The sequence below is a fragment of the Molossus molossus genome, unplaced genomic scaffold (assembly GCF_014108415.1).
Source record: "Molossus molossus isolate mMolMol1 unplaced genomic scaffold, mMolMol1.p scaffold_m16_p_15, whole genome shotgun sequence".
Lineage (NCBI taxonomy): Eukaryota > Metazoa > Chordata > Mammalia > Chiroptera > Molossidae > Molossus > Molossus molossus.
In genome coordinates, this window is record NW_023425350.1 from 73,702,553 (window position 1) to 73,729,142 (window position 26,590).

The 26,590-nt window shown below is 36.3% G+C and overlaps 1 protein-coding gene across 3 annotated transcripts in view; it reads left to right on the top strand.

Moving 5' to 3' along the window:
• The window catches only part of MGAT4A (alpha-1,3-mannosyl-glycoprotein 4-beta-N-acetylglucosaminyltransferase A), a 118,090-nt gene that overhangs the window by 90,017 nt on the left and 1,483 nt on the right, over window positions 1–26,590 (top strand). For 2 of the 3 annotated variants that reach the window (XM_036262169.1, XM_036262170.1), the window contains 9 exons: window positions 2,016–2,062; window positions 3,733–3,846; window positions 5,287–5,362; window positions 8,958–9,072; window positions 10,152–10,282; window positions 13,360–13,467; window positions 13,591–13,784; window positions 17,774–17,852; window positions 18,540–18,606. In XM_036262169.1, coding sequence (XP_036118062.1) covers window positions 2,016–2,062; window positions 3,733–3,846; window positions 5,287–5,362; window positions 8,958–9,072; window positions 10,152–10,282; window positions 13,360–13,467; window positions 13,591–13,784; window positions 17,774–17,852; window positions 18,540–18,606 — 931 coding nt within the window. The remainder of the gene's footprint in view (window positions 1–2,015; window positions 2,063–3,732; window positions 3,847–5,286; window positions 5,363–8,957; window positions 9,073–10,151; window positions 10,283–13,359; window positions 13,468–13,590; window positions 13,785–17,773; window positions 17,853–18,539; window positions 18,607–26,590) is intronic. The other variant, XR_004959641.1, reaches the window with a different exon arrangement.

A 26,590-nucleotide genomic window follows, 5' to 3' on the forward strand; every position in this document is an offset into this window, starting at 1 on the left:
ACATACCCCTAGAATATACATATTCTAGTTTTAGACTCAGATGTTCTCAGAATTGGATTGATAATACTACCTTTTAAAAAGTTTCCACATGCCTTTAAAAAAGTCTTAGGAGCCCTGGCCAGTTTGGCTCAGCGGTTAGAGCGTCGGCCTGCGGTCCAGAGAGACCTGGGTTAGGTTCCCGCTAAGGGCATGTACCTTGGTTGTAGTCTGTCCCCGGCCCTGATTGGGTCGTGCGGGTGGCAACCACTTGATGTGTCCCATTCATGTCGATGTTTCTCTCTCTCTCTCTCTCTCTCTCTCTCTCTCTCTCTCTCTCTCTCTCCCCCCTCTCCCCCCTCTCCCCCTCCCCCTCCCTCCCTCCCATTGTATCTGAACAAAAAATGTCCTTAGGTGAGGATAAAAAAATTAAAAAAAGTCTTCGGAAAAAATGCTGTCTTTACATAAATCAAGCAAGTCCCGAGATCTCAAAAACTGCCTTTCTTACTGCCAACATTTAAGAGTGGGGAGAGGCAAGTAGAGGCCCTACTGAGAGATACAGATTGGCCCGGTTGTGTGTTCTGGGCCAGTTATACATTTAGCTTTCTTCAGAGGAGTCCCAGAACAGTTCCCTCAGCTGGTATCAGACAGGACTGATTCTATTGTATGAAAGTGATACCAATTACGGAAGTTCAAGTGAATCTTTTGCTAGTTATGTCAATCAGCATGCAACGTAAGGATTATGTGTAGTATTAAATATGGAGCATTTGCATTTCATAAATTTTATTACATGTGACACAGTAAATCTATATTTACATACATTCATTTTTCTTGGCCCCCTTTTGGGGAGCCTCCTGGGGATAGGGGGTTGGTCCTGTTCATATTTATATTTCTGTTTCCTTGGATGGGCAAGTTACTGGCACTCAGTAAATGCTTATCAAATTGAGTTTCATCTTGTTGCTAATCTTACTGAAGTTTATGTAAACCAGTCTTGATCATGTTCTCCAAATTCACTGGTTAAACATATGGGTAGTAATTTATTGAAAAAGAGATCACTATTGTTTGCATTTATGGAGAGGATGTACAGAGAGCTGTGGGCTGTATTCTAGTTGTAGCTCACTCCTGAGTCTTTAAATTTAATAATAAAAATAGAAATTACTTTCAATTAACAGAAATTAAAGTTAAAATATTTTTCCATAAACAACATTTTAAAATCCAAAAGTTTTGTAATTTCCAGAGCTAAGCTTTATCTTTGTTTTTCCTCAAGTTTTAAGTGTTTTGGTAGTTTGTATAACATAGATCAGACTTGATGTGTTATTGATTTCTTTTAACAGTTGAGCATTTTACTATAACCTGTCACTGAATTAAAAATTGATAGGGGTATTGGATCTGCACTTGTATATAATTTGAAAGTACATAGGTCTCATAAATAATGTATTTCTACCTGTGGTTAAAGTGCTCTTGACTTGGGTTCTCATTATCAACTTGGTAATAATAATATAGAATAACAACTAAGCTTTTTATTACATTTTTATCACTTTCTGTCATAGTCTCTGAGGTATTTTTTTCTCTCTCTTTTTCTTTTAGAGTAGGAAACTGAGGCTTAGAGAAGTGGCTTACTTTAAATGATGCGGGCCAGTAACTGCAGAGGCAAATCTTGAAGCTAGGTTTTATGATTCTAAGTGGACACATCTTTCCCAATAGCATGTTACAGCTGTTATTTATTCATTACTTAAAATTTGGATGTTTCAGAAGTAGCAGAAATAGTTACTGTGCTCAGTTTTTTTTCTAGTGAATTGAACATCGACAATTGAGAAGAATAAAAACTTAGTTATCTGCTTATTAGTAAGTAGTCAGTGATATATAGTGGTGCAAAAAAGTAGAATATAGAAATGCCAATCCCACAAGTTATCTGAAAATTTAATGTAATGTTTTCAATGAATGTTTTACTCATCTATTTAATTTTGAGTTTAGTATTAAGAGTTAAATAAAAATATAAAAACAATGAACGTAGGTACAAATTTTTTTATCTTTCCCAGACAGATATTGATTATGTACACGGTGTTATAGCCAACCTGGAGAAAGAGTAAGTTCTTTTTAATTATAAAAGTTAAAATAATCATACTATTATCTCTTTACATTCTGCTAAAAGATAATGCCTTCTTTTATAGTTCATTTCTGTGGAGTTCAGTGTTCATTGGACCACCTACAGTTGGTCTTTGGCATTGTCGTAAAGTAGGTACATATCAATCCAGTTATCTGATGGGATACATTGGTGTATTTCATTATAGAAAAGATTTGAATGTTATATATGTAACATTATCAAATAACAATCCTTTACCTGGAAAACAGTGAATATAGAGAGAGTCATTATGAGAGTCCTTAAATTTGTCACATTCTGTTTACCAAGCAAAAATTTTTCTGCTGTCAGAGCAGATAGTCATTTAGCAGTTTCAAACCTCAGTGCTAACCTATGTCTAAATCTGATCTATTTTGCAAAGATTGAGGAACAATTTACTGTGAGCAAGGCACATCACAGGTAACATGGAAAGCTTAGTGAATTTCAGGTGTCATTGATTTTTAAAATATTGCCTTGGTAGTTTTAATAGTAACATTTAAAAAAATCAGTCTTAATATGGTTCTTCATTGAATTGTATCTGTTTTTGCCCCTGAAGACCTATCTTCTACTTAAAAAGACAAAAGAGAAGCAACAATTATTTGTCAACTCTCGGTTTAAAATTATGTGGCTCTATCTTTGTCTATCAAATGCTAAAACCAGAGATTTAAAAAATATATGTATAATTCAGGATTAAACTACATTTTTAGATTTTTCCTCAAGTGCTCAATTTCTTGGCAGCCTTCATGTAAGTACAACTTAGTATAGACTCTTACTATAGGACCAGCGCAATAATGATTAGTTCCCATCCCATGTGCCACATGGGCAGGTCTGCGGGGCACATGCAGTGATTCTGTTGATTCCCTTTTTATCATTGTGTAGGAAAACCATGCCCGGGGGTGGGGTGGGGGGGAAGCATTTTGTGGAGATTTGCAAAAATGAAATAAAGGATAATGCAAATGAGAAGGAAATTGCATTTGAGTAAGACTGATTTTAAAAACTTTAGAACAGAGTTTCTCAACCTTGGCACTCTTAACACCTTGAGCTAGATAATTCTTTGTTGTGAGGACTGTCCTATGCATTGTAGGATGTTTAACAGCATCCTTGATGGCTACCCACTAGATGTTAGTACTGCCTGTAGTGATGATGACTAAATGTCTCTGGACTTGCTCAGTATACCCTCCAAGGACAAGAGTGCTCTCAGTTGAAAAACATTAGTTTAGAGGGACATATTGTGTGTAACCCACAACTAAACCTTCCTGAAAAATGAAGAACTTTGATTTTTGCATAAACACACACACTCACTCACTCATTACTTTGTTTTATTTCAATTTCTCTTTTGGTGACACTTTGATATGATTTTTTAAAATTTTTATACTTTTTAGGAAAGTAATACCTGCATTTGGCCTAGGATTTCCATGCCGTTCTAAGAACAGTGGCATTTTACACTTTTTTAAAGCATTATTAAAAAAAAGAAAAACATTTTGCTATTGGAAAATCTGTATTTTCTGGCAAATCATTGAACACATTGTGACCATAACTGTATACCTTACTGATGTGTTTTATGTTAACATAGTAAATTGAGCATTAAGGTAAATAAAATCCTACATAGCTTAAATGACTAACCTTTCTTATAATAGATTTCCTAAAGAAATCAGTTCTGGTTTGGTGGAGATAATATCACCTCCTGAAAACTATTATCCTGACTTGACAAACTTAAAGGAGACATTTGGAGACTCTAAAGAAAGAGTAAGGTGAGCCTGTAGCCTGTATTTTTTAGAACCCCCACCCTTGTGAATATAATATATGATAAATGTAGTTCTTATTTATCAAAGCTTCACACAGTTCAGGGTTGAGCCAATTAGTGAGAGCTAATGAATTTTGGGGTATTTTATTGGGAATTCTATTAGAGTATTTTATTAGAGTTTCTGATGAGAGGTTGAATTTGGTAAACTTTATAATTTTTATAATTGCTGCTCTGATTTTACAACTTTTCTTAAGAGTATATTATCTTTAACTCAGAAGTTAGTCCAGATAGAAAGCTCATGTCTATGCAACATAAATAAGAGCTGACTCGATAAAAGTAACAAAAACAATAATACTGTTCTGCAAAATTATATAGTAATAATGTAATTAGTCAATTGGATTTGTTTCTAAATCTCTAAAATTGAAGGACTTAACTTTCATCGTGTTATTCAAAACAAAGTAATCTCAGAGATACTGATATTAGTTTTGAATTTTCTGTAATTAGAGAAAAGGAAAAAATTGCATTTGGGGAAGAGATTTATTGTACTTCTTGAGTTGTTAATTTGTCCCAAAGACAGATATGTCCACATAATTGATTGTCTCTCAATAAATATAATTTTATTTTTCAAAAATTGAGGGTTGAGTTTGGTAAAAAATTATAGGTAGTCTCATTAAATTCAGAACAGCCCATGAGCTGTATTATGGAGAATTTTGCTTCAAAGCTTTTATTTTACTGTTGTTTTTTTAAAACCACTTCTCTTATTTAAAATTCTTCAGATTCTATAGGCAACCAGGATTCACTGAAAGGACTTAATATTGTACATTTTAATAGGATGTTTTGGGATTTTTAAGCATTCAATATGCATTTATTAATTTCTTCCTACTTGAAGTACAGTCCTAGGCACCAGAGCAGTGATCCCCAAAGTGTAGTTTTTAAAGCACTAGTTCCCAGAGACATTAAGATGTTACTGAAAAAAGGGCTGGTAGTCAGGGACATTTGGAAAATACTGGATTATAGTTTTTTCAACAAATGTATTAACTGCTGGATATTTCAGTGCCTCTGTATGTGTATTAATATTTCTCCTAAGGGGGAATGTGTGTGCTTCCAAACCTTTCTTAACATTGGACTTCATTTTTCCTCCGGACATCTTGAGGATTAGTGTTTTGGGGAATACATTTTGGTAATTGCTTCATTAGAGAAAAGTGATTCCCTTTCACTCTCTCCTAAGTGGATATATTGTATATGTGCATATCTGATATCTTTATATCTGTCTATATAGATATATATTATGTATACATAATATATACATATTTGTCTGTAATATATGTACATATTATAGAATATTATGTTATATCATAATATATATTATAAAATGTAATACATTTAATCCTATTTTTGTCTAATTTGAATCTGATTCTTAAGTTATTTCTGAAAATTTTAATTTCAGATGGAGAACAAAGCAAAACCTAGATTACTGTTTTCTAATGATGTATGCTCAGGAAAAGGGCATATATTACATTCAGGTAAGTGTGGTTTTTCCTTTAATGTTTTCACACTTCTAAAGAAAAGTGACATCAAGAGTATATTTTCATTAAAACAGGATGTGTTGAAAGTGTAAACCCTCTGAGGTCCAGAACATCATAATAGTGTATCAGAGAGCAGAAGCGTCTGTCATAGTTACTGAAAATGTGGGCTCTGAGGTTCCATTCTCCACTTTAGCACAAACTCTAGCTCCCCGCTTAGTGCCGTGTCAGTGGACAGGTCACTTATCTCCCCTTCCTCTTCCCCCCTCCCTCTGCTCTTCCCTTCTTTCTCTCCACTGTTAAAAAGAATGAGCATTAATTATATGGGAAATTTTAAAGGATTTTCTTATATTTTTAGTGATCTTAATATAGGTTTTTTTCCCTCCAATTTTTATTAATTTTTGTTACAGATGTTTCTCCTTTCCCCCCCTAAACCCCTCCTCCGCATCCAGCCCCCCCACTCCCCTAGCATTGTTGTTAGTATAGGTTTTTTTGTATGCTACAGTATATTTACATTTAGATAATAAAACTGACTGTTATTAGCATGGCTAAAAGAATAAATCTGTAATGATATGGGTTTTAAGTTAGCTAGGTAGACAATATCTCAGTAATCTAAGAAGCTCTTATTTCTTTCAAATTTCATTTTCCTCAGTGACTTAAGCTTAAATTTCTCAATTAGAACTTCATTTCTTTCACCAAAGACCTTTATTTTTTGTTAGAAATACAAATACTCCTGAGAGGAATAGTGCACTAAACCTGACAGTTTTTATTTTTCAGTATAAAAAGTTTATTAGTCTGACCGATGTGGCTCAGTGATTGAGCGCTGACCCATGCACCAAAAGGTTGCCGGTTCGATTCCGTCAGGACACATGCCCAGGTTGTGGGCCCAATCCCCACCGGGGGGCATGCAGGAGGCGGCCAGTGGATATTCTATCTCATCGATGTTCTATCTCTATCTCCCTCTCACTTCCTCTCTCTCTTAAATCAATAAGGGGGGGGGTGAGGTTATTAGATTCTTACCTAGGAGGATGTTTTGATGAAAGTGTCAAGAAGAGGTTCTGGTCCCTGAATCAGAAAGGAAATGGTGGGCAGCTACTGGGGGTTAGGGAGAGGTGGGAAGGGCTTTGGGAGGAGAGGAAGGAAGGAAGAAGCTTGGTATCTCATGGGAAGGTGGACTTACTGAGGTCAGACTTTGTCTCCCTTGACATTTTACCTCAGATCAGCCGCGTTCAAATGGGCATGACCCTTCCTTGGTTCACAGGAAAGGAAATGTAAATGATGGTAGGGCCAAAACTTAACATTGTATATAACAGTATACAACAGTTGAGCATATAAAAACCAATATCCTAAATTTAGAGAGTACATTTCCTTCATTTTCATTAAATACCTTAGAGAAGTTTTGTTATAATTTCAGAACGTTTTGTTTTAACATATCCCAAATATTGCTGTAGTTAAACCTTGCTGTTTATTTTAGGGTCACTAGATAAATATTTACATTATGGTCAAGAACTTTATAGAGAAAATTTAAAAGTATAGTTACTACGCTCTTAAAATTTGCTTTTCAGGAAGAGAATTAATGGAACCTTAAAGCTTTTTTGTGGAGTATAGGAAAAGTAAATAATTAGGAAATTAAGGAAAGGATGGCGTTTAGAAAGAGGATGGTAAGGGAAACTTCCCCTAAGCAGGTGCAGTATATAACAGCAGGGGTCAGTATTATAACAACAGCATCGACTATGAATTATTGTGTGCTTACCATATGTCATGCATTCTTCTTTACAATTTATGCTTTACACATATAAATTCATTTAATAAAAGCTTTTTTTTTTACATGAGCAGGATCATACTGTACATACAGTTGTTTTATAGCCTATTTTGCTGTTACTTAACATATTGTAGACACCTTTGAATGCCAATGATATATTCCCAGGATTTAGTGCAGTATCTATAACATAATAAAAGCTCAACAAATATTTATATTTTTCTAAATACTACTACAGTTTCTTCACAGATAAGAAGAAGTAATCTTACAGGACTTAAATACATGAGAACTCTAAATGCTAAAATAAGTGAAATTTACTTAGCAGGTAACAAGAAATGGTAATGTAAAATTAAGAAATGGAAACGTTTTCTTAGGATATTAACATTATCTTGTACTTTAAGATTATATAAAAGAAGATTCTGGGGAAGAAGTCTTTGCATACATTCATGATTGCTGATCTCTGTCAACTCCCTATTGAACTGGGAGAAATTACAAACATAGTTAACACATGGTGTTGGCAGAGCATATGGGGTTAACTGGCACCCTGTAAACTGCTACAGCTTAAGGATTTTGAAGATATCTTTTAAAACATAAAAAGAACTTTTAGGAATTTGTCCTACAAAAATGAAAAGTATGTAAGTAGTAAGCATATTAGTGGAACATTGTTTGCACAGATCAAAAATGAGAAACAAGCCCAGTTGGTGTGGCTCAGTGGATTGAGCATTAGCCTATGGAGTGAGAAGTCCAGGTTTGATTCCCAGTCAGGGCACATGCCGGGGTTGTGGGCTCGCTCCCCAGTAGGGGGTGTGCAGGAGGCAGCCAAATCGATGTTTCTGTCTCTCACTTCCTCTCTCTTTAAAAATCAATGAAAACATATTAATTTAAAAAAATTAGAAACAAGCTGGATGTCTGCCTGTGAACAGGATGAGTAGAATGAATTGTCGTTGTACATCTATAGCATGGAATATTACGTATCTATTAAAAAGGCTGGTTTAAATATGTATTTATTAACCTGGAAAGATATTCATGATATATGAAGAGAAAAAACGTTTCATAATGTGACCCCCCTTTTTTGAATCTTCACTCAAGGATAATTTTACATTTATCTTCAGATAGAACCGGAGGGAGAGAGGGAAGAAGAGAGAGAGAGAAAGAGAAACATTGATGCGAGAGACACATTGATTGGTTGCACAATCCCAACCTGGGCCAGGGACGAACCACAACTGATGTATGTGCCCTTAGCCCAAATCGAACCCAGGACTCTTTGGTCCATGGGCTAACGCTCTCACCACTGAGCCATAATGGCCAGGGCGTGACCCTCTTTTCAATAAAAACGTAGAGGTGCATGGGAACCTGTAGAAAGTATGTATGGGTCTGTATGTGCTGTATATCCATACAGAAGGTGTTGAATGGATGTACATCCAACTTATAACATCAGTCACCTCAACTAGCAGGGTGGAGGGCAGAGAAGGGAAGCTGCTACCTTTTTCTTTGACTTGGTATACATTTTATGTAAAAAGCAAAAAGTGATTTAAAGACCTAGAAAGAAGAAAGGTAGTGTGAAATCACATTGAGCACTATAAAAGGACCAAAAAGGAGTAATTTATGGAGTGGTATTGTTATTTCAGACAATAAGAGAGTGGTTTAGTTGACTTGCTGTGTGCATTTTCTCTTTTATTTTCCTCGAATAAAATTTAATTTTGTATTTTCATTTTTTACCATTGTTCACTTGACTTTCATGATAAAGTGTGCTTGTTTCCATAATAAAGAAGATCCATCTATCTAAATCTTTCCTCTCTTTCTGATTTATTAATATAATTGTTCAACTTTCCTTAGCTTGAAGATGATATTATTGCCAAACAGAATTATTTTAACACTATTAAAAATTTTGCCCTTCAACTGTCTTCTGAGGAATGGATGATACTAGAGTTTTCCCAGCTGGGCTTCATTGGTAAGAAAAGTGTCAAATTTATCTTCTCAGAAATAACTGTGAATCTTGGGATATTGGGATTTTTTTTTACTTTAAAGTTGTCTTTATTCTCTGGAAATTGATTGTTTTTGAGCAAATTTAGCTTAGGCAAATGGTGAAAGTCAATCCAAAATAGTATTTGGAGATTTCTAAGATTGTAATATTTACTCTCTAGAGTTCTACAAGGCAGCCCCATTGGCTCTGTATGTCCACATGTAAAGCCAGCCATGGTCCTGGTGAGCATGTCTGAGTTCTTGAACTCTGACACCTCTTCTACAGCCCACTGCTTTTGCAAGTTTGTTTGTTTGTTTTAAAGAATGCCAGACTAACAGCTTTCTAATATGAATTGCTGGTATTTGATATAGTACATGAAATTCCCGTTTAGTGATTAATTTGTATTCATTTCTTTTATTGACTAGTTACGGTGCTCATTTTAAAAGTTTGGTGTTTTTTTTTTCACTAACATTCCTAAATTACCCATCTAAAGAGAATATGTTGAAAGTTGGAGAATTGAAGGAAATTTACAAATTTTAAAAAACACCCAGAGAATAACATTTCACTTCCTATAGTACTTTAAATATTAGAGGCTGGGCTTTTGATCTTGTTGATCATTTATCTCAAACTTAATTTGAGTTAAAAAAAAAATCTTTACTTGTGAAGGTTTAAGTAAAGACAGAACTAGGAGTCCTTGTTTTTGCATTTATTATTAAGAAAAAAATTTTTTTACCTAAACCTCTTTAGTTCTTTTTTTTATAGGAAGAATCTTAGTAAGACATGAAGGAAAAATCTCTGACTTGCTTCTTGAATTCTTTGAGGCAGTAGTTGTATGATAGATTTTGTAATAGAGAAAATCAGGAATTTACTACTTCCATTTATACCCAGATGACAGCTCAATGTTTAGCTAAAGGAAGTTTTGTTTTTGATAAGACTAGTGAGGACATTCTTCATACTGATTTATAGTTGAAAAGTACAAGCTTTATTTATTTGTTGTGTATGTTTCACTTAAGCTGTATTGATGCTTGGTTTCTGTATTATAGCTATTGACTGGAATATCTTTTCAGGTAAAATGTTTCAAGCACCAGACCTCACTCTGATTGTGGAATTCATATTTATGTTCTATAAGGAGAAGCCCATTGATTGGCTCTTGGACCATATTCTGTGGGTGAAAGTCTGCAACCCTGAAAAAGATGCAGTAAGTTAATTTCTTATGAGGGTGGAAGAAGCTTCTCTTCTGTATTTCATGAAAATGACTTTTAGGGAGCTAGATTTTATAAATGAACAGCTAAATAGGTGTTTTCACTTAACACTTCAAGTGCTTGCTGTCTTTCTTGAACTGATCAAAGTTTCTATAGTAGAGGGACTTTTATTTAAAAAAATTTTTTTTTCCTTTATTGATTTTACAGAGAGAGGAAGGGAGAGGGAGAGAGAGATAGAAACATCGATGAGAGAGAACATCAGTTGGCCGCCTCCTGCACGTCCCCTACTGGGGATCGGGCCCACAACCTGGGCATGTATTCTGACTGGGAATAGAACCGGCGATCTCTTGGTGCAGGGTCAATGCTCAACCACTGAGCCACACTGGCTGGACAGTAGAGGGACTTTTAAAGAACAGTGGGAAATCTGATAAATCAGGAAAGCCCCTTTTTCTTTAAGTTGCTGATCAATGGCTGTAGTGTCTTTAGGCTGTGCTATCTCATTGCTATTGGTTAGTGGTGTTGGTCATATCTGTGTGGGCTGTTATTTCAATTTTCTTCATATTCTCTGTCAACTTTCTTTTTTTAAATACTTCGGGGATAATATCAGACCCCTACACATCTAGAAATAAGGAATAACATAGAAGTAATATTTTATACCAAAATAATGACAAGTCACGAAAGTACCTTTCAGTTTATTACTTGGAAGAAACCAATGTTCACACTGATATGCTGACCTTTGGGATGGTGGTGGTAAATGAACGATGGTTTTTACTTTGATTATTCAAATATCAAGTTACTTTCTTAGAAATCTTATTGCAAAAATTAATTAGATGTTTTTCTTACATGATTTGAATTGTACCTCTGAAAAAAACACAAATTTTTTATTTATTTGATATAAGCATAAATGAAATATGAATGTACAAATTCTTAAAAATGAATAAGTAAATTTGATGCGTAATAACATGAAAATATTTATTAAAAGCATATGGTTGACTTAATATTCATTCTAACAAATAAACATTTAATTTAATTTTACTTCATGACCTTATAGAATAGTTTTATCATCCTATCTTCCAATTCACTTTTAGGACATTATCTTCTGGTGTCTGTAAGCTATCATTGCATGTGTTCCCTTTGTTGTTGCTTTTTGTTGTTAAATAACCAGTTTCTTGGAGGAAATCACGGAGTATAGTGAAATAGCAGAATATTTACTTTCCAACAATGACTAGACATATAAATTGTTTCAAACAACTCATGTTTATGATGTAAGGCCTTAACTGTTTTCTCTGTGATTTACAGGAATTTTTTTATAGGGCACAATAAAGTTAATGTCATCTTCACACTCCTAAAGTATACTTACATTTAATTTGTCCTGTGCAATTTGATTTAATATATGGTTAGGTTCTGAAATGAGCTTGAGTTTAAAATCTCTGATAGTAGATATTAAAACTATGAAAACCTTTTATTCACTGGTAAATTTTAGTACACAACCCTTTGGCCAATTCTCTCTCTTCTTTCACTCTTAGGCCACATTTTTCTGTGGCCCATAACTCTTCAGTTGCTTCTACTAGGCTGTCAAAGAAGCTCTCACCACATACTTGCTGGCATCTGGCACAGTGTCTTTGACAGTGGTCTGAAAAACACTGAAGCATTCACACATCCTTCCAAAGGTTTATCAACGGCTCTGACTCTTCAGGCCCACATGTGTCTATTGCCTACTGAATGATTGGCTCAGTCTTGGGCCCTGTTTGTTCTTTTCTTCTCCCCCTCCCTTTGTTCTTCCCCTTCCCTCTCCTTCCATTTGAGTAGTTGAATTTGTGTGAATAAAATATAGTACTTTACTTCTGTTCTAGTGTTAGTAGTAATGCTAACCGCTTGTTTAAATTTTTTTTTTTTATTCTCACCCAAGGGCATTTTTCCATTTTTTATTCAGACAGCGCGGGAGGGAGAGAGAGGAAGAAAGAGAGAGAGAGAGAAACATCGATGTGAAAGGGACACATCGAGTGGCTGCCACCTGCATGACCCAACCAGGGCCGGGGACAAACTGCAACCGAAGTACATGCCCTTAGGGGGAACCAAACCCGGGTCTCTCCGGACCTCAGGCCGACGTTCTAACTGCTGAGCCAAACCAACCAGGGCTCTTTTTTAAATTTGATAAGCCAGTCAATGTAGAAAGGTTGGTGATTATTGACATATATTTGGTCTTACAATTCAGACCTCTTATTCATAAGGTGATTTATGATGGAATTTTTGTGTATGTATGACAGATGTGAGGAGACACTGGGTCCCAAAATAATCAGGGCTTTTAACACCTAGTAAGTTATTGGAGGTCTTTCAGAGTGGAAATGTTTTATAAATGTGTCTTTTTTCATTTGTTCTTGGCCTAAAACTTATAAAAAGTAATTGAAAATAAAGAGTTTATAAAAGCATGGCCAGCCAGCCATAGCTATCTTGAAAAACCAAACACCCATTGAGAGCCCTGCTCACATCATAGGTGTCTCACACTCTAATCGAGTTTGAGGACAGGTTGCAATGTGAAGTCTGAGCCATGAGGCACTTTGAGCTGAAGCGTAGGCATCCCTTAGCTGTGCTGAGATAGATTTGCCTGCGGCATTTTTCTTATCATTAACTTGCTTCCTATAGTCAAGTTATTGCCTTACATTTCAAATTGCTTTGATGCAACGAATTGGGACTTTATTTGCAAATTATTTATTATATTATCTTTTTTGTATATTTTGTCTATTTGACCCAAACCTTTAGTTTATAGTTTGTGCATTTTAACATTAAAAGACAAGTCTGTATTGATATACTGTGAAAATGGTTGAAATTAAATTCTTAACATTTCTCTTAGATGTGCTATTTAAAATTTATGCATCTTGTCTGTTTATCAAGTAGGTAGTAATTATGTTGCTGCCTCAATGAGGACCCTAAAAAAATATGATTTGTAATTATGAGGTGAAGTTGGATTTTCTTCTCAATATTTACCTAAAGGACCTCTCATTTTTCAGATGAGGATAAGATTTCACTTTATAACAGTTTGTAACACTAACATAATTTTTTCCCTAATATTTAGAAACATTGTGATAGACAGAAAGCAAATCTACGAATTCGCTTCAGACCTTCCCTCTTTCAACATGTCGGTCTGCATTCTTCACTATCAGGAAAAATTCAGAAACTTACGGTTGGTGATTTCATTTGATTTTTCTCATGAACAATTTGTTATTTAGTGCATTGTCATTGCTCTTCCTCTTAAGTATAAATAAGCTATAGGTTGTTTTAATTACATATATGTTTCTCCTTCTAGGATAAAGATTACATGAAACCGTTACTTCTTAAAATCCACGTAAACCCACCTGCAGAAGTATCGACTTCTTTGAAGGTCTACCAAGGACACACACTGGAGAAAACATATATGGGGGAGGATTTCTTCTGGGCTATAACCCCGATAGCTGGAGACTACATCTTGTTTAAATTTGATAAGCCAGTCAATGTGGAAAGGTTGGTGATTATTAAAATATATTTGGTCTTACAGTTCAAACCTCTTTTGTAATGTGATTTATGATGGAACTTTTCTGTGTATAACAGATGTGAGGAGTGGGTCCCAAATGTTGTTATAAAATACATTTCCTACAACTCAGTAATAAAATGGGTATGTTGTTCTCAGATATAATAACAGCATTTGGCATGTTTTTTTGTTTTTTTTTATCCTCACCTGAGGACATTTTTCCATTTTTTGTTGAGGTAGAGTGGGAGGGAGGGATGGGGAGAGAAACATCGACGTGAGAGGGACACATCGAATGGCCGCCACCGGCACGACCAACCAGGGCCAGGGACAAACTGCAACCGAGGTACGTGCCCTTAGTGGGAACCGAACCCGGGTCTCTGGACTGCAGGCTGACGCTCTAACCACTGAGCAAAACTGGTTAGGGTGCATTTGGCATGCTTGATAAACTCTATTAGAATTTCTGAACATACATTTAGTATAGTTTTTTAATACTTTTATGTAGAACTGTGCCACAAAATCTCAAATTTGTTTTCACATCCTTATCCTGGAATATCCCCTAAGAGTTGAGTGAGAGATGGTTGATTACCCAGCAAATTGGTTGAAATGACAGGTTTAACAGACTATGCCTATTTCTAGTCAATGGTTTTGCAAATACTGGATTCCTTTTAGTACATCATGGAGGAACTCACAACTCTTTTATGTTTTCCAACATTTATGTCCATTGTACGAAGTTTAGGACTCTTTCTCCCTGTTTTTTATTTTGTAGTCATGAGTCCTTCAAACTTTGCTCAGTTTTGGCTGTTTCCTGACTGTCTGTAGCATGTTTACTCACATGTGATCCCCAGAGAAGAGAATATATTTTTCTAGCCTCTGATTTATTATGTGTTCTGTGAGAAGGCTATTTGGTTTCTGGAATCTGCCAAAAGTTATTTGGAGTAATTCTGTTTAAGGTAGACAAAAACAATGCATAACTATAATGTAATGTTAATAATTTTCTTTTGTTACTCTATACTGATTCTAAAGAAAAATTTAAGGGTAAAAATGTTTTAAGCAATGGAAATATCACTGGAAAAACATAAAAATACTTTAAAATATTTTGCACTTATATGAGTATGTAATATTTGTTATTTAATGTTCATGTGTATACTATATCGTGATAATCTACACTTTGTGGTATTGTTTACCACACTCAAAGAGTCATCACAGAATTAGAAACAACAATTTTCTTTCACCTTCTTGGTAAACAAGAATAGCCTAGAGCCATGTCTATTGGTTTATTTTTAGCAAATGAAAATAATTTCATTGAAGATTTGCCTAAAATCTCAAATATTGAAGATCACATTTCGTAACAACAAATATGTTTACAATAAACCTCTGTAAAGGGTATTTACATGCCCCTACTGAGGGTGCTTTTCTAGTAGAAACTCATGTATTTTCTGTCTTAGGACAGAAAAAAGCAATCACTTTTTGATTTTCACAATAACTTATATGCTAAGAGGGAAAATAGTAGAAGTCTTATTTATCAATGCAGACATGAAGTGTTAGGAAAATGTTTTCTGGCTGTATAGCATATATGCTTATTATACAAAAATTTAAAAGTATGAAGAATAAGGAAAAAGTTACACCCTCAAGGACACTATTATGACCATATTGGCACTTCTTTTTTCTTGGTAATTCTGTATACTTTATACTCTGAGATTATGGTGTATGTGTAATTTTATATCTTACATTTTCCATTATACTTTGGCATATACAATTCATAAACATTTTACTGGCTGCACAGTATCCTATGGCATGGCTCAATCATCACTTACTTCTTCTAATGTTAAACTTTTTAAGTGGTGTATCAAGTTTTTCATTAGAGAAATTGCATAGCGGACATATCTGAATCAGTCTGTCTAAACTCCAGATTGTATTAATGGAATCTCCTTTTTTCATAAATTTATTTTTATTGATTTTTAGAGAGAGAGGAATGAGGGAGAGAAAGAAACATTGATGTGAGAGTGGAACATGAATCGACTGCCTCCTGCATGCCCCATACTGGGGAATTGAACCCGAAACCTGGGCCCTGATCTGGAATCAAACTAGCAACCCTTCAATGCAAGGATGATGCCCAGCCAACTGAGCCACACCTGCCAGGGCTGGGTTCTATTTTTTTCTAATATGTTTTTTTATATGATTTTTAATATGATTTTTTTAGAGAGAGAAAGGAAGGGAGAGAGAGAGATAGAAACATCCATGTGAGAGAGAAACATCGATCGGCTGCCTGCTATACACACCCTACTGGGGATCAAGCCCAAAATCCAGGTATGTGCCCTGACAGGGAATCGAACTGGGACTTCTCAGTCCATGGGAAAACGGAGCGTCACTGGCCGGGCTGGGTTCTACTTTTCTAAAGTGGTTTCTCCACCCATATTTTTGCATCTATAACTGAGATGTTGAATGGTCTGTGGTTATATAAAGCAGCATTCCATGGCAAAGATGTCTTAAAAAGAAGTATTTCAGTGAAAATGCTGGAAGTAATCTTTAATGTAGCTTAGAAGGAGCTTCTTTTTAGGGTCCCTTGACCCATGTAACATTTAAAAATCAAGTCCTTGCCCAACCAGTGTGGCTCAGTGGTTGAGCATCGACCCATGCACCAAGAGGTCACTGGTTCGATTCCTGGTCAGGGCACATGCCCAGGTTGTGAGCCTGATCCCCAGTGGGGGGCATGCAGGAGGCAGCCAGTCAATGTTCTCTCTAATCGATATTTCTATCTTTCTCTCTCCCTCTCTCTAAATCAATAAAGAAAAATAAATAAAAAAAACAAGTCTTTATCATAGGTGATTTCTGCCCACAAATACCATACTATAACTATATCAGAATCGTATTGTAACTATTACTTGCTGAGTACACTTAATATGCAAAGTAATTTTTGTCAGTTCTCATGAACTTCTTGATACTTTCATATGTGGGTGGGAATATCTGCATTGTATAGATAAAACTCAGGCTCAGAAAGGTCATGCAACTTGCTAAGGTGAAAATGCTAGTAAATGAGACAACCAGGATTCAAGTCTTTTTGACTGCTAAGCAGAAATTTTTAACTATTTAACATAACTAAACTTAAGTTTTAGGTTTAGATTTAGATAATGCTGTATATGCCCTATTTGTTTCCACCCTCCTCCACATACCCACACATTCTAGTTCTCAGAGTATCAAAGCATAAGAACATTATATTCATACCAGAAGAGTATTTTAGATATACTACAGTATATCATGTAATCAGTCATTATTCAAATATTTGTTAACACTGACAAATAGAATTATTCAGATATTTAGAATTGGTTCACTTATTTTTACTCTACTAATGCTAAAATAATTTGTATTGGGTAAAACTAGTTTTGAATACTGGCCATATAGCTCAGCTGGTTCGAACATTGTCCTGGTGTGCCAAGGTTACAGGTTCCATTTCCAGTCAGGACACATACAACAATCAACCAATTAATGCATAAATAAGTGGAACAATAAATTGATCTCTCTCTCTCTCTCTGTCCCCCCCCTTCTTTCCTCTCTCTCTAAAAATATCCCCAAAAATTAGTCTTTTAACTTGCCATACCTCATGGCTCTGCTAGTGAACATTGTCTGATAAAAAACACAGTATTATAATGCAACTTTGATTATTCCTGTCAAGAGGTTTATATATTTAAAGCAGTATAAACAGCAACATAAAACTGTCATCATTTTTTAGTCTGTTAAATACATTATTACATTAAACAGTAAATATGTCCCTTCTGACAGAATGAATTAACATAGCACCTAAGGGTGCACCCTTCAGTTTTTAAGTTCCCTACAACTATTCAGAACATAATGCATAATGTGCAGTTACTACAAATTCTAGTGTTGTCAGCTTGTGTAGAAAGTTTCCTCTAAGGAAGGTCACCTTCTTGAATCTTTGTAAAGTCTTGTCTGACTTGTATTTTTATTTTTATGTTTGCATTTTCAGTTATTTGTTCCATAGTGGCAATCAAGAACATCCAGGAGATATTCTGCTAAACACATCTGTGGAAGTTTTGCCTTTTAAGGTATGACTATTTTTTCCTCTTAATTCTTAAGAACTAATACCAGTAGACTTGGTTTGAGGCTGTTCTTGTTTATGAGGTGAAAGAAAGTTCTCATTATTGCAGGACCTCAGTGGTGAGTAATATTAATTTTTTTGAAATATGGAACACTTAGTATATTGTCCCATTTGCCTTATTTATAGAATGAGCCTTTATTTTGTTTTCCATTGGAAAGTACTGGGAAGTTTGTACTAGGAAAATGAATGAATTGTTCTTTTACTTTAATGTTTACCTGCTGTTTTATATTGAGTCCCCCAATATCATGTGGTTTTAATACCTGTTGATTACTACACAAAGTTAATGTATTGGTCTGTATGGAATGCCTAGATTTTTTCCAAGTTAACATACAGTTCTTGTGTATATTTTAAATAGAAAGTAGTATTATATTAAATTGATCTGAATTTAAAGTTACTTGAAATTTGAATTTCTTAATCACTAGTATATTATATACAGATTTAGATGAAGGTTAGAAAAATGAACACTTGTATTGATAAGCTTTTTAAGGTTCAAGACTGAATTGACATTTTCTATTTTTAGAGATAGCTGTGCCACAAATGCTACTTTTATATTTATTTTAAGATATAGTAGTAACTTAGCTTTGTTTTAAATAGAAGAAATTATTTATAAAGTAATGTTTTTGCTCTATTTTAGAGTGAAGGTTTGGAAATAAGCAAAGAAACCAAAGACAAACGATTAGAAGATGGTTATTTCAGAATAGGTAATACATACTTTAAACTTGTTTTTAAAAAGTCCTTTGTTTTTAACTTACTCCTAAAGTAATTTTTTTAATCCTCACTTGTGGATATGTTCATTGATTTTGTTTGTTTTTTTTTTGAGAAAGAGGAAGGGAAAAAGTGAAACATGAATGTGAGAGAGAAATATCGATCAGTTGCCTCTTGTACGTGCCCCTACTGGGGATCAAACCCACCACCTTTTGGTTGTACAGGACCCTTGGCCAGGGCTCCTAAAGTAATTTTAAATACTTTTAAATGTTTAAAATTTTAAATGTTTAACAGCTTTAAAATTACAGTTACCAATGCATTCCAAGTTTGATTTGTCCCTGTGTTTTATCTTGACCCAACTAGGATTTCAGATCAAAGGTTCATTTACTGGTTCCTCTTTTTTCCCCTCACCTGCTATTTCTTTTTTTCTTTTTTTTAAATCCTTACCCGAAGACATTTTTGCATTTATCTTCAGACAGAGCTAGAGGGAGAAAGAGAGAGTGAAACATCGATGTGAGAAAGACACATCAAGTGGTCACCACCCACATGACCCCAACTGGGGCTGGGAACATATTGCAACCGAGGTACATGCCCTTAGCGGGAACCAAACCCAGGACTCTCTAGTCTGTGGCCCGACGCTCTAACCGCTGAGCCAAACCAGCCAGGGCCCCACCTGCCATTTCACTGTTGATATTCACTGATAGATGATCTGCCTTCAGCTGCCTTCTGCAGTCTGGCTGCGTGACCTTAACTACTCTCCTGGTCTCTGCAACATCCATGTGCCAGAATCTGTGCCTTTCTCTCTAACCCCCATCTTGAGCTTTAGATCTGTGTTGATACCCACTGACAAAGCCACCTACTCTGAGCATCTGTAATATGGTCATTCTTTTAAAATTTATCTTTATTGTTGAAAGTATTACAGATGTCTTTTGTTTTTACCCTCATTGACATCCTCCTCCCCATTCCCGCCCCTCCCCCTACCTTCACTACACTATTGTCTGTATCTGTTGGTTATGCATGTAAGTTCTTTGGTTTATCTCTTCCTGCCCCCCACCCCCCTTCCCTCTGAGGTTTGTCAGTCTGTTCCCTACTTCCATGTCTCTGGATCAATTTTGTTCGTCAGCTTATTTTGTTCATTATATTCCACAAATAAGTGAGATTGTGTGATACTTGTCTTCCTCTGACTGGCTTATTTCACTTAGCATAATACTCTCTAGTTCCCTCCATGTTGTCTCAAAGGGTAAGAGATCTTTCTTTCTTACAGCTGCATAGTATTCCACTATGTACATGTACCACAGCTTTTTTATCCACTCATCTACTGATGGACACTTGGGCTGTTTCCAGATCTTAGCTATTGCAAATAGTGCTGCTATGAACATAGGGGTGCATATTTTCTTTCTGATTTGCTTAGGATATTTTTTATTGGTCACCACACTTTCTGTTGTCACAAGTCATCTGGTTGCCTGAGCCTAACTTTGGGAGATACCCTGAATACCATCCTCCTTTACTACTCATTAGCACAAATATGTCCATCTGTGATGGTGCTCTAGACTCTGTGCCTCTATTTCGGAGCCAGAGTAGAGCTGTGTCTACCTGTGTCCTTTGGTTGGCTTTTCTCAGAGCCACTGCAGTTACCTTTTTAAAAATGTCGATATTATAATTATGTTAACCTGGGAAAAACCTAATGACTTTCCATGATTAGATTCCTTAGTTCCAACCCACTTTCACAACTTGTTACTTTCCTCTTATTCTTTATTTCTCTAGTCCCAAGACTATTGTTCCACTCATGTCCCATGCTCCATGAGAAGCCAAGTCTCTGGCTGTTTATTTTGTTGTTGTTAACATTAATACAGATTTCCCCCACCCCTTTGTCCACCTTCACCCAGCCCCCACCCCGCTACCTCCGGCCTTCAGCACACTGTTGTCTGTATCCATTGGCTATGCATATATGTTCTTTGACTAATCTCTAGCTATTTTTTTTTACCGGAAATGATCAGTTAATCTTTATCCTCCTAGTGAACACTTTCATTTCCTTTCTTACCACACCATGTGTCCCTGTACTTGTAGTCATGGCTCAGTTCTGTGTGCTCCCCATGGAAAGGGAGGGGTGTTGTCTCTCACATAGATATCAACTCAATGAATGACTATATATTTTCTTTTACTTAAAACAAATTAATGCTTTTCTTAGTAGTAGGCAAAAGAGAGTATTGGTAAATTAATAGTGTGGGTATGCAGGACAGATACAGTCTTGCAACTCTCTCTAGATCAGTTTTACATTTGGTGAGTATCATTCAGTTTTTGCTACAAGGCTTGTATGCTAACCCTGACTCATTTCTGTGTAGTTTGGGTATATAGATGAGTTTATTTGCATATTTGGGTTACATCTTAGCCCACCTCTAGAAAAATACATAAAATTACAGAGTACATGATACATTTATTAACCCCATTTCCTGTCAGTTATTTAATTTCTGAGAATGTTGTGATTTAAATTATGAAAGTAGCATAGGAAATAGATACATTTATATTATCTGCAATAATTTGAAGGTAAAGACCATCTCAAGCATCAACTCATACATATTTAGAACCAGAAGAGAACTTATTTGTGTCACAAAAGCACACATCAGAAACATAGAGCAATGATTTTTTTTTTCAACTGAACTTAAAAAATTCTGCTCCCTTAAAAAGTTTGCTTAGTAGAATGGCGTGTGAGGAGCTTCACGGCAGACATTCTCCCTAGTGAAACAACCACAACTGGTGAAAATTATTATTTTTTTAAATACAGCAAATGGAGAAACATATCCCATGAAAATCTGAATCTCAGTAAGAATATTAAGAATCCAGGCATTTGAGTCCTCATCCACTCCATTACCTATTTTACCCAAGTCAGTGAGACAGAAGCTCTGTTCTCTGCAGTCAGCTGAGAACACTGGACTCCCTCTCCCACCAGCTCCCACTCTGGATGGTGGCCTCTCACCAGGAAGGGCAGGCACTAGATCTCTCCTCCTTCCCAGCTCCATGTTGCAGAAGCTCTGCTCCAACAAGAGCAGCTAAGAAACCCGAGGCTCCCTTCCTTCACCAAACCTCCACTTGCAGGGCAGAAGCTCTTCCCAGGCTGATTGCCCTTACCCCAGATCACTTGCCCCAGCACACTGGGAGAGGTAAGCCAAGAAAATGAAGGGCTTCTGCTACAACCCAGTGCTCTGCTCATAAAGTAGGGATGTCACTCTCGGGGAAGTTCGCTGCTGTCCCTGCCAAAGATCCTCAGCAGTGGCATAGAGATTCTCTCCAGGGGAGAGGCCGGCCGTAAGAACAGAGAGCTTTATAGCTCTCCCAAAGGGGACTGACTTATTTGAAACAGAGGTTAGTGAAGTTCAAGTCTTAAGGGCACTATGGAATACAATTGGGATTTTGGTGGTAAGCAGTTAAGAGGAGACTAGTAGCTACATTCAAGCTAAACTGGAGTCTGTTTAATGGAGAGAACCAGGGAAAGAACTAGCTATTAGAATCTTCATGGGTGGGAAGAAGCCACAAAGACTGGCCCACAAAGGGGCCTGGATTTAATTGGATCAGACTGTGCATTAACTTACGCCTGAAGGCATGTCAGATACAATAGGTCAACTGGCAACCAATAGAGAACTGATGGTTGAAGGTGGGTAGGTTAGATGGTGTGACATGACAGCTAAGGACAGTCTTGTGAAAGAAATACTAACTCCTAGTACCTTAAAGAAGGCAGAAGAGCCTTTCACAGGAACACTGGAAGAAGGAATGGACTGTGTCGGGGTGGCAGAAGGAGGTCTGAAAAGGACATGGCCTTGGAAGCCCCTCACAATGCCAGGATTTTAGGATTCTCGTCACTCTTTACTAATTTCCTCCCCTTCTTTCCTGTCTTTTTGTTGTTAATTGTCACCTGAGGATAATTTTCCATTGATTTTTTTAGATAGAGTGGAAGGGAGGGAGGGAAGGAGAGAGAGAGAGAAACATTGAGGTGAGAGAGACACATCAATTGGTTGCCTCCCGCATGACCTTGGCTGGGGTGAAATCAAACCTGCAACCCAGGTACATGCCCTTGTCCGGAATCAATCCTGAGACCCTTCGGTCCTCATGCTGGCACTCCAACCACTGAGCCAAACCGGCCAGGGCTTCTTTCCTGTCTTTTAATGCTTACCTACTATACCATTGGGTTAAGGATTAAAGTTAAATTTGTTGTTTGGCCTGGCCAGTGTGGCTTAGTGGATTGAGCTTTGTCCCATGGACTGAGAGGTCCTGGTTCAATTCCCAGTCAGGGCACATGCCTGGGTTTTGGGCTCCATCCCCAGAAGGGGGCGTGTGGGAGGCACCCGATCTACGTTTTTCTCTCACATCGATGTTTCTATCTCTCCCGTCCTCTCTCTTTAAAAAAATCAATAAAAACATATTTTAAAAAATTTTTGTTGTTTGGAAAAATAATACATGCACATGGTACCAATCACAAATTTAAAAGGATAAACTTAAGTCTCATTCCGTCGTCTTTCCCCGCCTACCTAGTGTTTCCCGGAGGCAATTCCTGTAATTTGTGTCCTTCCAGGAGTATCCTATTTATAAATTAGAATATGTGAGTATATTCTGTAAAACACATAGTTACATACAAATATTTACATTCTGTACAACCTCATACTGCATCTTGTTTCTTCACTGAACAAAATACATTATGTGCGTATGGAAGATGAACATTTTTAAAAAAATTGTAAATATTTCAGATGTGCAAAAAGATGCAAAGATAATATAATGAATATCTGTGTATTGGCCTAAGATTTGCCAATTCAGTTGTTCTTCCCTGCTATCTTCTTTTTTTCTCCACCCAAGGGTAACTGCTATCCTAAATTTTGTGGCTCCCATTTCCATGTGCACTTTGCTATATATGTATACTATAACCCCAAACAATGCACAGTGTTATTTTTCTTATTTTTAAATTTTGTAGTCTAAATTTTTTTCTCTCACCACTGGGAGAGTTATCCATGTGGATGCGTGTATCTATGGCTCATTCATTTTCACTGCTATGTAGATTCTCCTGTTTGGCATAAAGTTTGTTTCCATCTTTTTGTTACTCTAAACAATGTTGATTTGAACACTTATGCACATATGTGAGAGTTTCTCTACAGTGTATACTTAGGGATGGCAGTAAGTCTTCAACTGCATTATCTTCATTCTTCATTATTTCTTGTTTTAAGTTGGCTGCCTAGTATTTCTTCATATTAGCATATCATAGTTTATTTAGCCAGTCTCCTTGTGATGATAACCTAGTTTGCAATTTTTTTATCTGCAGAATAAAATTGCTGGATGCATGTGTTTTAATGAGGCCAGTTATATCATTCAGTAATTATTTTTCTAATTAAATGAGCTCATCAGGTGACAGTATCAGATACCACATTAGCTAAAATGTTTCATGTTTCCCAGTATTTTTCAGCCCTGAATTCCTGCCTAACTCAGTGGTCAGTAATACTTTCTTATATTCCCTATTCCAATCCAGCCCCAAGTATGCACGTGCTTTTATGAAATAAATGTATTAATACTTAAATTTATTAATACTTTTAAAAACAACATTACTTTGGAAATATATAAGTTTAATATTTCTTATACAAATGAATACAAGCCTTGTCTGATATAATTTTCAATTTGATTGTATCTTATCTTACTAGGAGCCTAGTCAATATATTGTAAGACTCTAGAATAGACCGTAAAATTTAACTCCACAAGGGTCAGCAGACTACACCCAGAGGTCAGATCTGGCCCACTGGCTGTTTCTGAATGGACCCTGAGCTAAGAATGTTTTTAAAATTCTTTTTTATTGTTTATTTTCATTTTTATTAAACTTTTTAAACATTTTTTTTATTCCTCACCCGAGGATATTTTTCTACTTATTATCAGATAGAGTGAGAGTGAGGGAGAGAAAAAGACAGAGAGAAACATCGATGTGATAGAGCCACATCGATTGGTTGCCTCCTGCACAACCCGACCAGGGCAGGGGACGAACCGCAACCCAGGTACATGCCCTTGACCGGAGTCAAACCTGCGACCCATAGGTCTGAGGGCCGACGCTCCAACTGCTGAGCCAAACCGGCCAGGGCTATTTTCATTTTTAAGTGGTTGAAAAATAAAAAGAATATTGTTGGCCTGTAAAACTTACAAAAGTTCAAATTTCACTGTCCATAAACAAAGTGTGTTGGGACAGCCATGCTCCCTTGTATTTTGATATGTGTCGTCTGTATGCTTTTATGCTGCAACAGGAAAGATGGGTGAAAAGTTGTAGGAGAGCTCGAGGCAGCGCTCTCATTGCTCCAGATTGTTGCGGGTGCACTACCAATAGCAATGATGCATTTCTAGTTTGACAATGTTTCCAGTTCCACACACATTATGGTACTGTAACATTAAAAAAAAATGATCACTCTGGCCAGTTTGGCTCAGCAGTTAGAGCATTGGCCTGCAGACCAATGAGTCTTGGATTCAGTTCCAGTCAAGGGCACGTACCTTGGTTGTGGTTCATCCCCAGCCCTGGTCTGGTCATGCGGGAAGCAACCAGTTGATGTGTTTCACACACATGCTTCTCTCCCCCGCCCCCCTCCCTCCCACTCTACCTAAAAATAAATAGAAAAATATCCTCAGTGAGGATTTAAAAAAAAAAATTACCAGCACTTACCCACCATGTCAAAACAAAAGTAGACTCAAATGCTTTTTAACACAGTGGAATGTGAATTATTTTACACACTTGGGTGGCAGATCATTGTGGTTATTATGCAGTGACACAGTAGCTGTGCTAAAGAATACATCTCCATACTAAGCACTCACAACAGTATTCTCAGCTCACAGGAAAGCAGTGATCAGAAAAACTAAAAAATTTAAAATATTTCATCACAGCGGAATTTCTTCACAAAAATAAATTCAAATGAGGCTGTAACCAGGTGAGTTTCAAAGTATCACATGTGTTAAGCAAGCAAGTAAAACACATTTACCAACTGTGAGTTAATTAAATCACGCTTAATTGCAGTGGCCAAAGGTATACGTGCAGAGAAAAAAACATTTTAAACTGTTCAGCTTTCAGCAACAATTGCTTGAAGAGTTGAGGACTTTGGGAACACTATCAGTAGTCAGAAAACAAAGCAAATTATTTGAATAGTTTTCCTTGGCTTTTGGTGAGTTGACAGGTGTTGCTAATACTGCCCAGGTATTTGGAGTCAGTGCCACATTTGAAGTGACTGAAGAATTGGCCTCTGATAGTCTGTGGAACAACTGCAGACAAGAATACTTTCAAACAAGTTGAGAGTATACAAATTCAGTACAACTTGAAGTGGAATCTGCTGTGTTAAACAATGAATGGTTGTGAAAATACATGTGGAGAAGGCTTAGTTGAATAAATTTACAAAGCTTGTGAAGATGTAAGTTTATGGTTATTTTAGTATTCATCAGCAGGTACTTTACAGGAAGTATATGAATCTGTCATTCTTTTATTAAATCAGTAGTGTCTACAGTGAACTTTATTCACTCTCATGGACTTTGCCATCATCAGTTCGGTGATTTTTTTGTCAGATCTAGGAACTGAGTATCCTGACTTGCCCTACCACACAGCAATTCTGGAACTTAGCAGTGATATATTTCTTTTTTTGGAGCTCAAGAACAAGATTTTCCAAGAGACAACTAACCACTTCACTATTATCTCTTTGAAAATTAATTTTTGCTGCAGACTTGATATTTCTTAATGAATTCAGCCTAAAATTATAAGACAAAACAGTGCTTATATGCAAAACTTATATTGCAGTCAAGTCACTGATGACATTATTTGAAGTATAAGTAATATCAAGCTAATTGAGTAGCTTCCATAAATCACTTTAATTGAAAGTAATGACAATCTATAAGGCAAATATGAAAGAGAAGAATCTAATAGAATTCTATAAATACCTTCCAAGTGATGCATATGCTCCATTAAAATCACGTGCCTGTGGATTGATG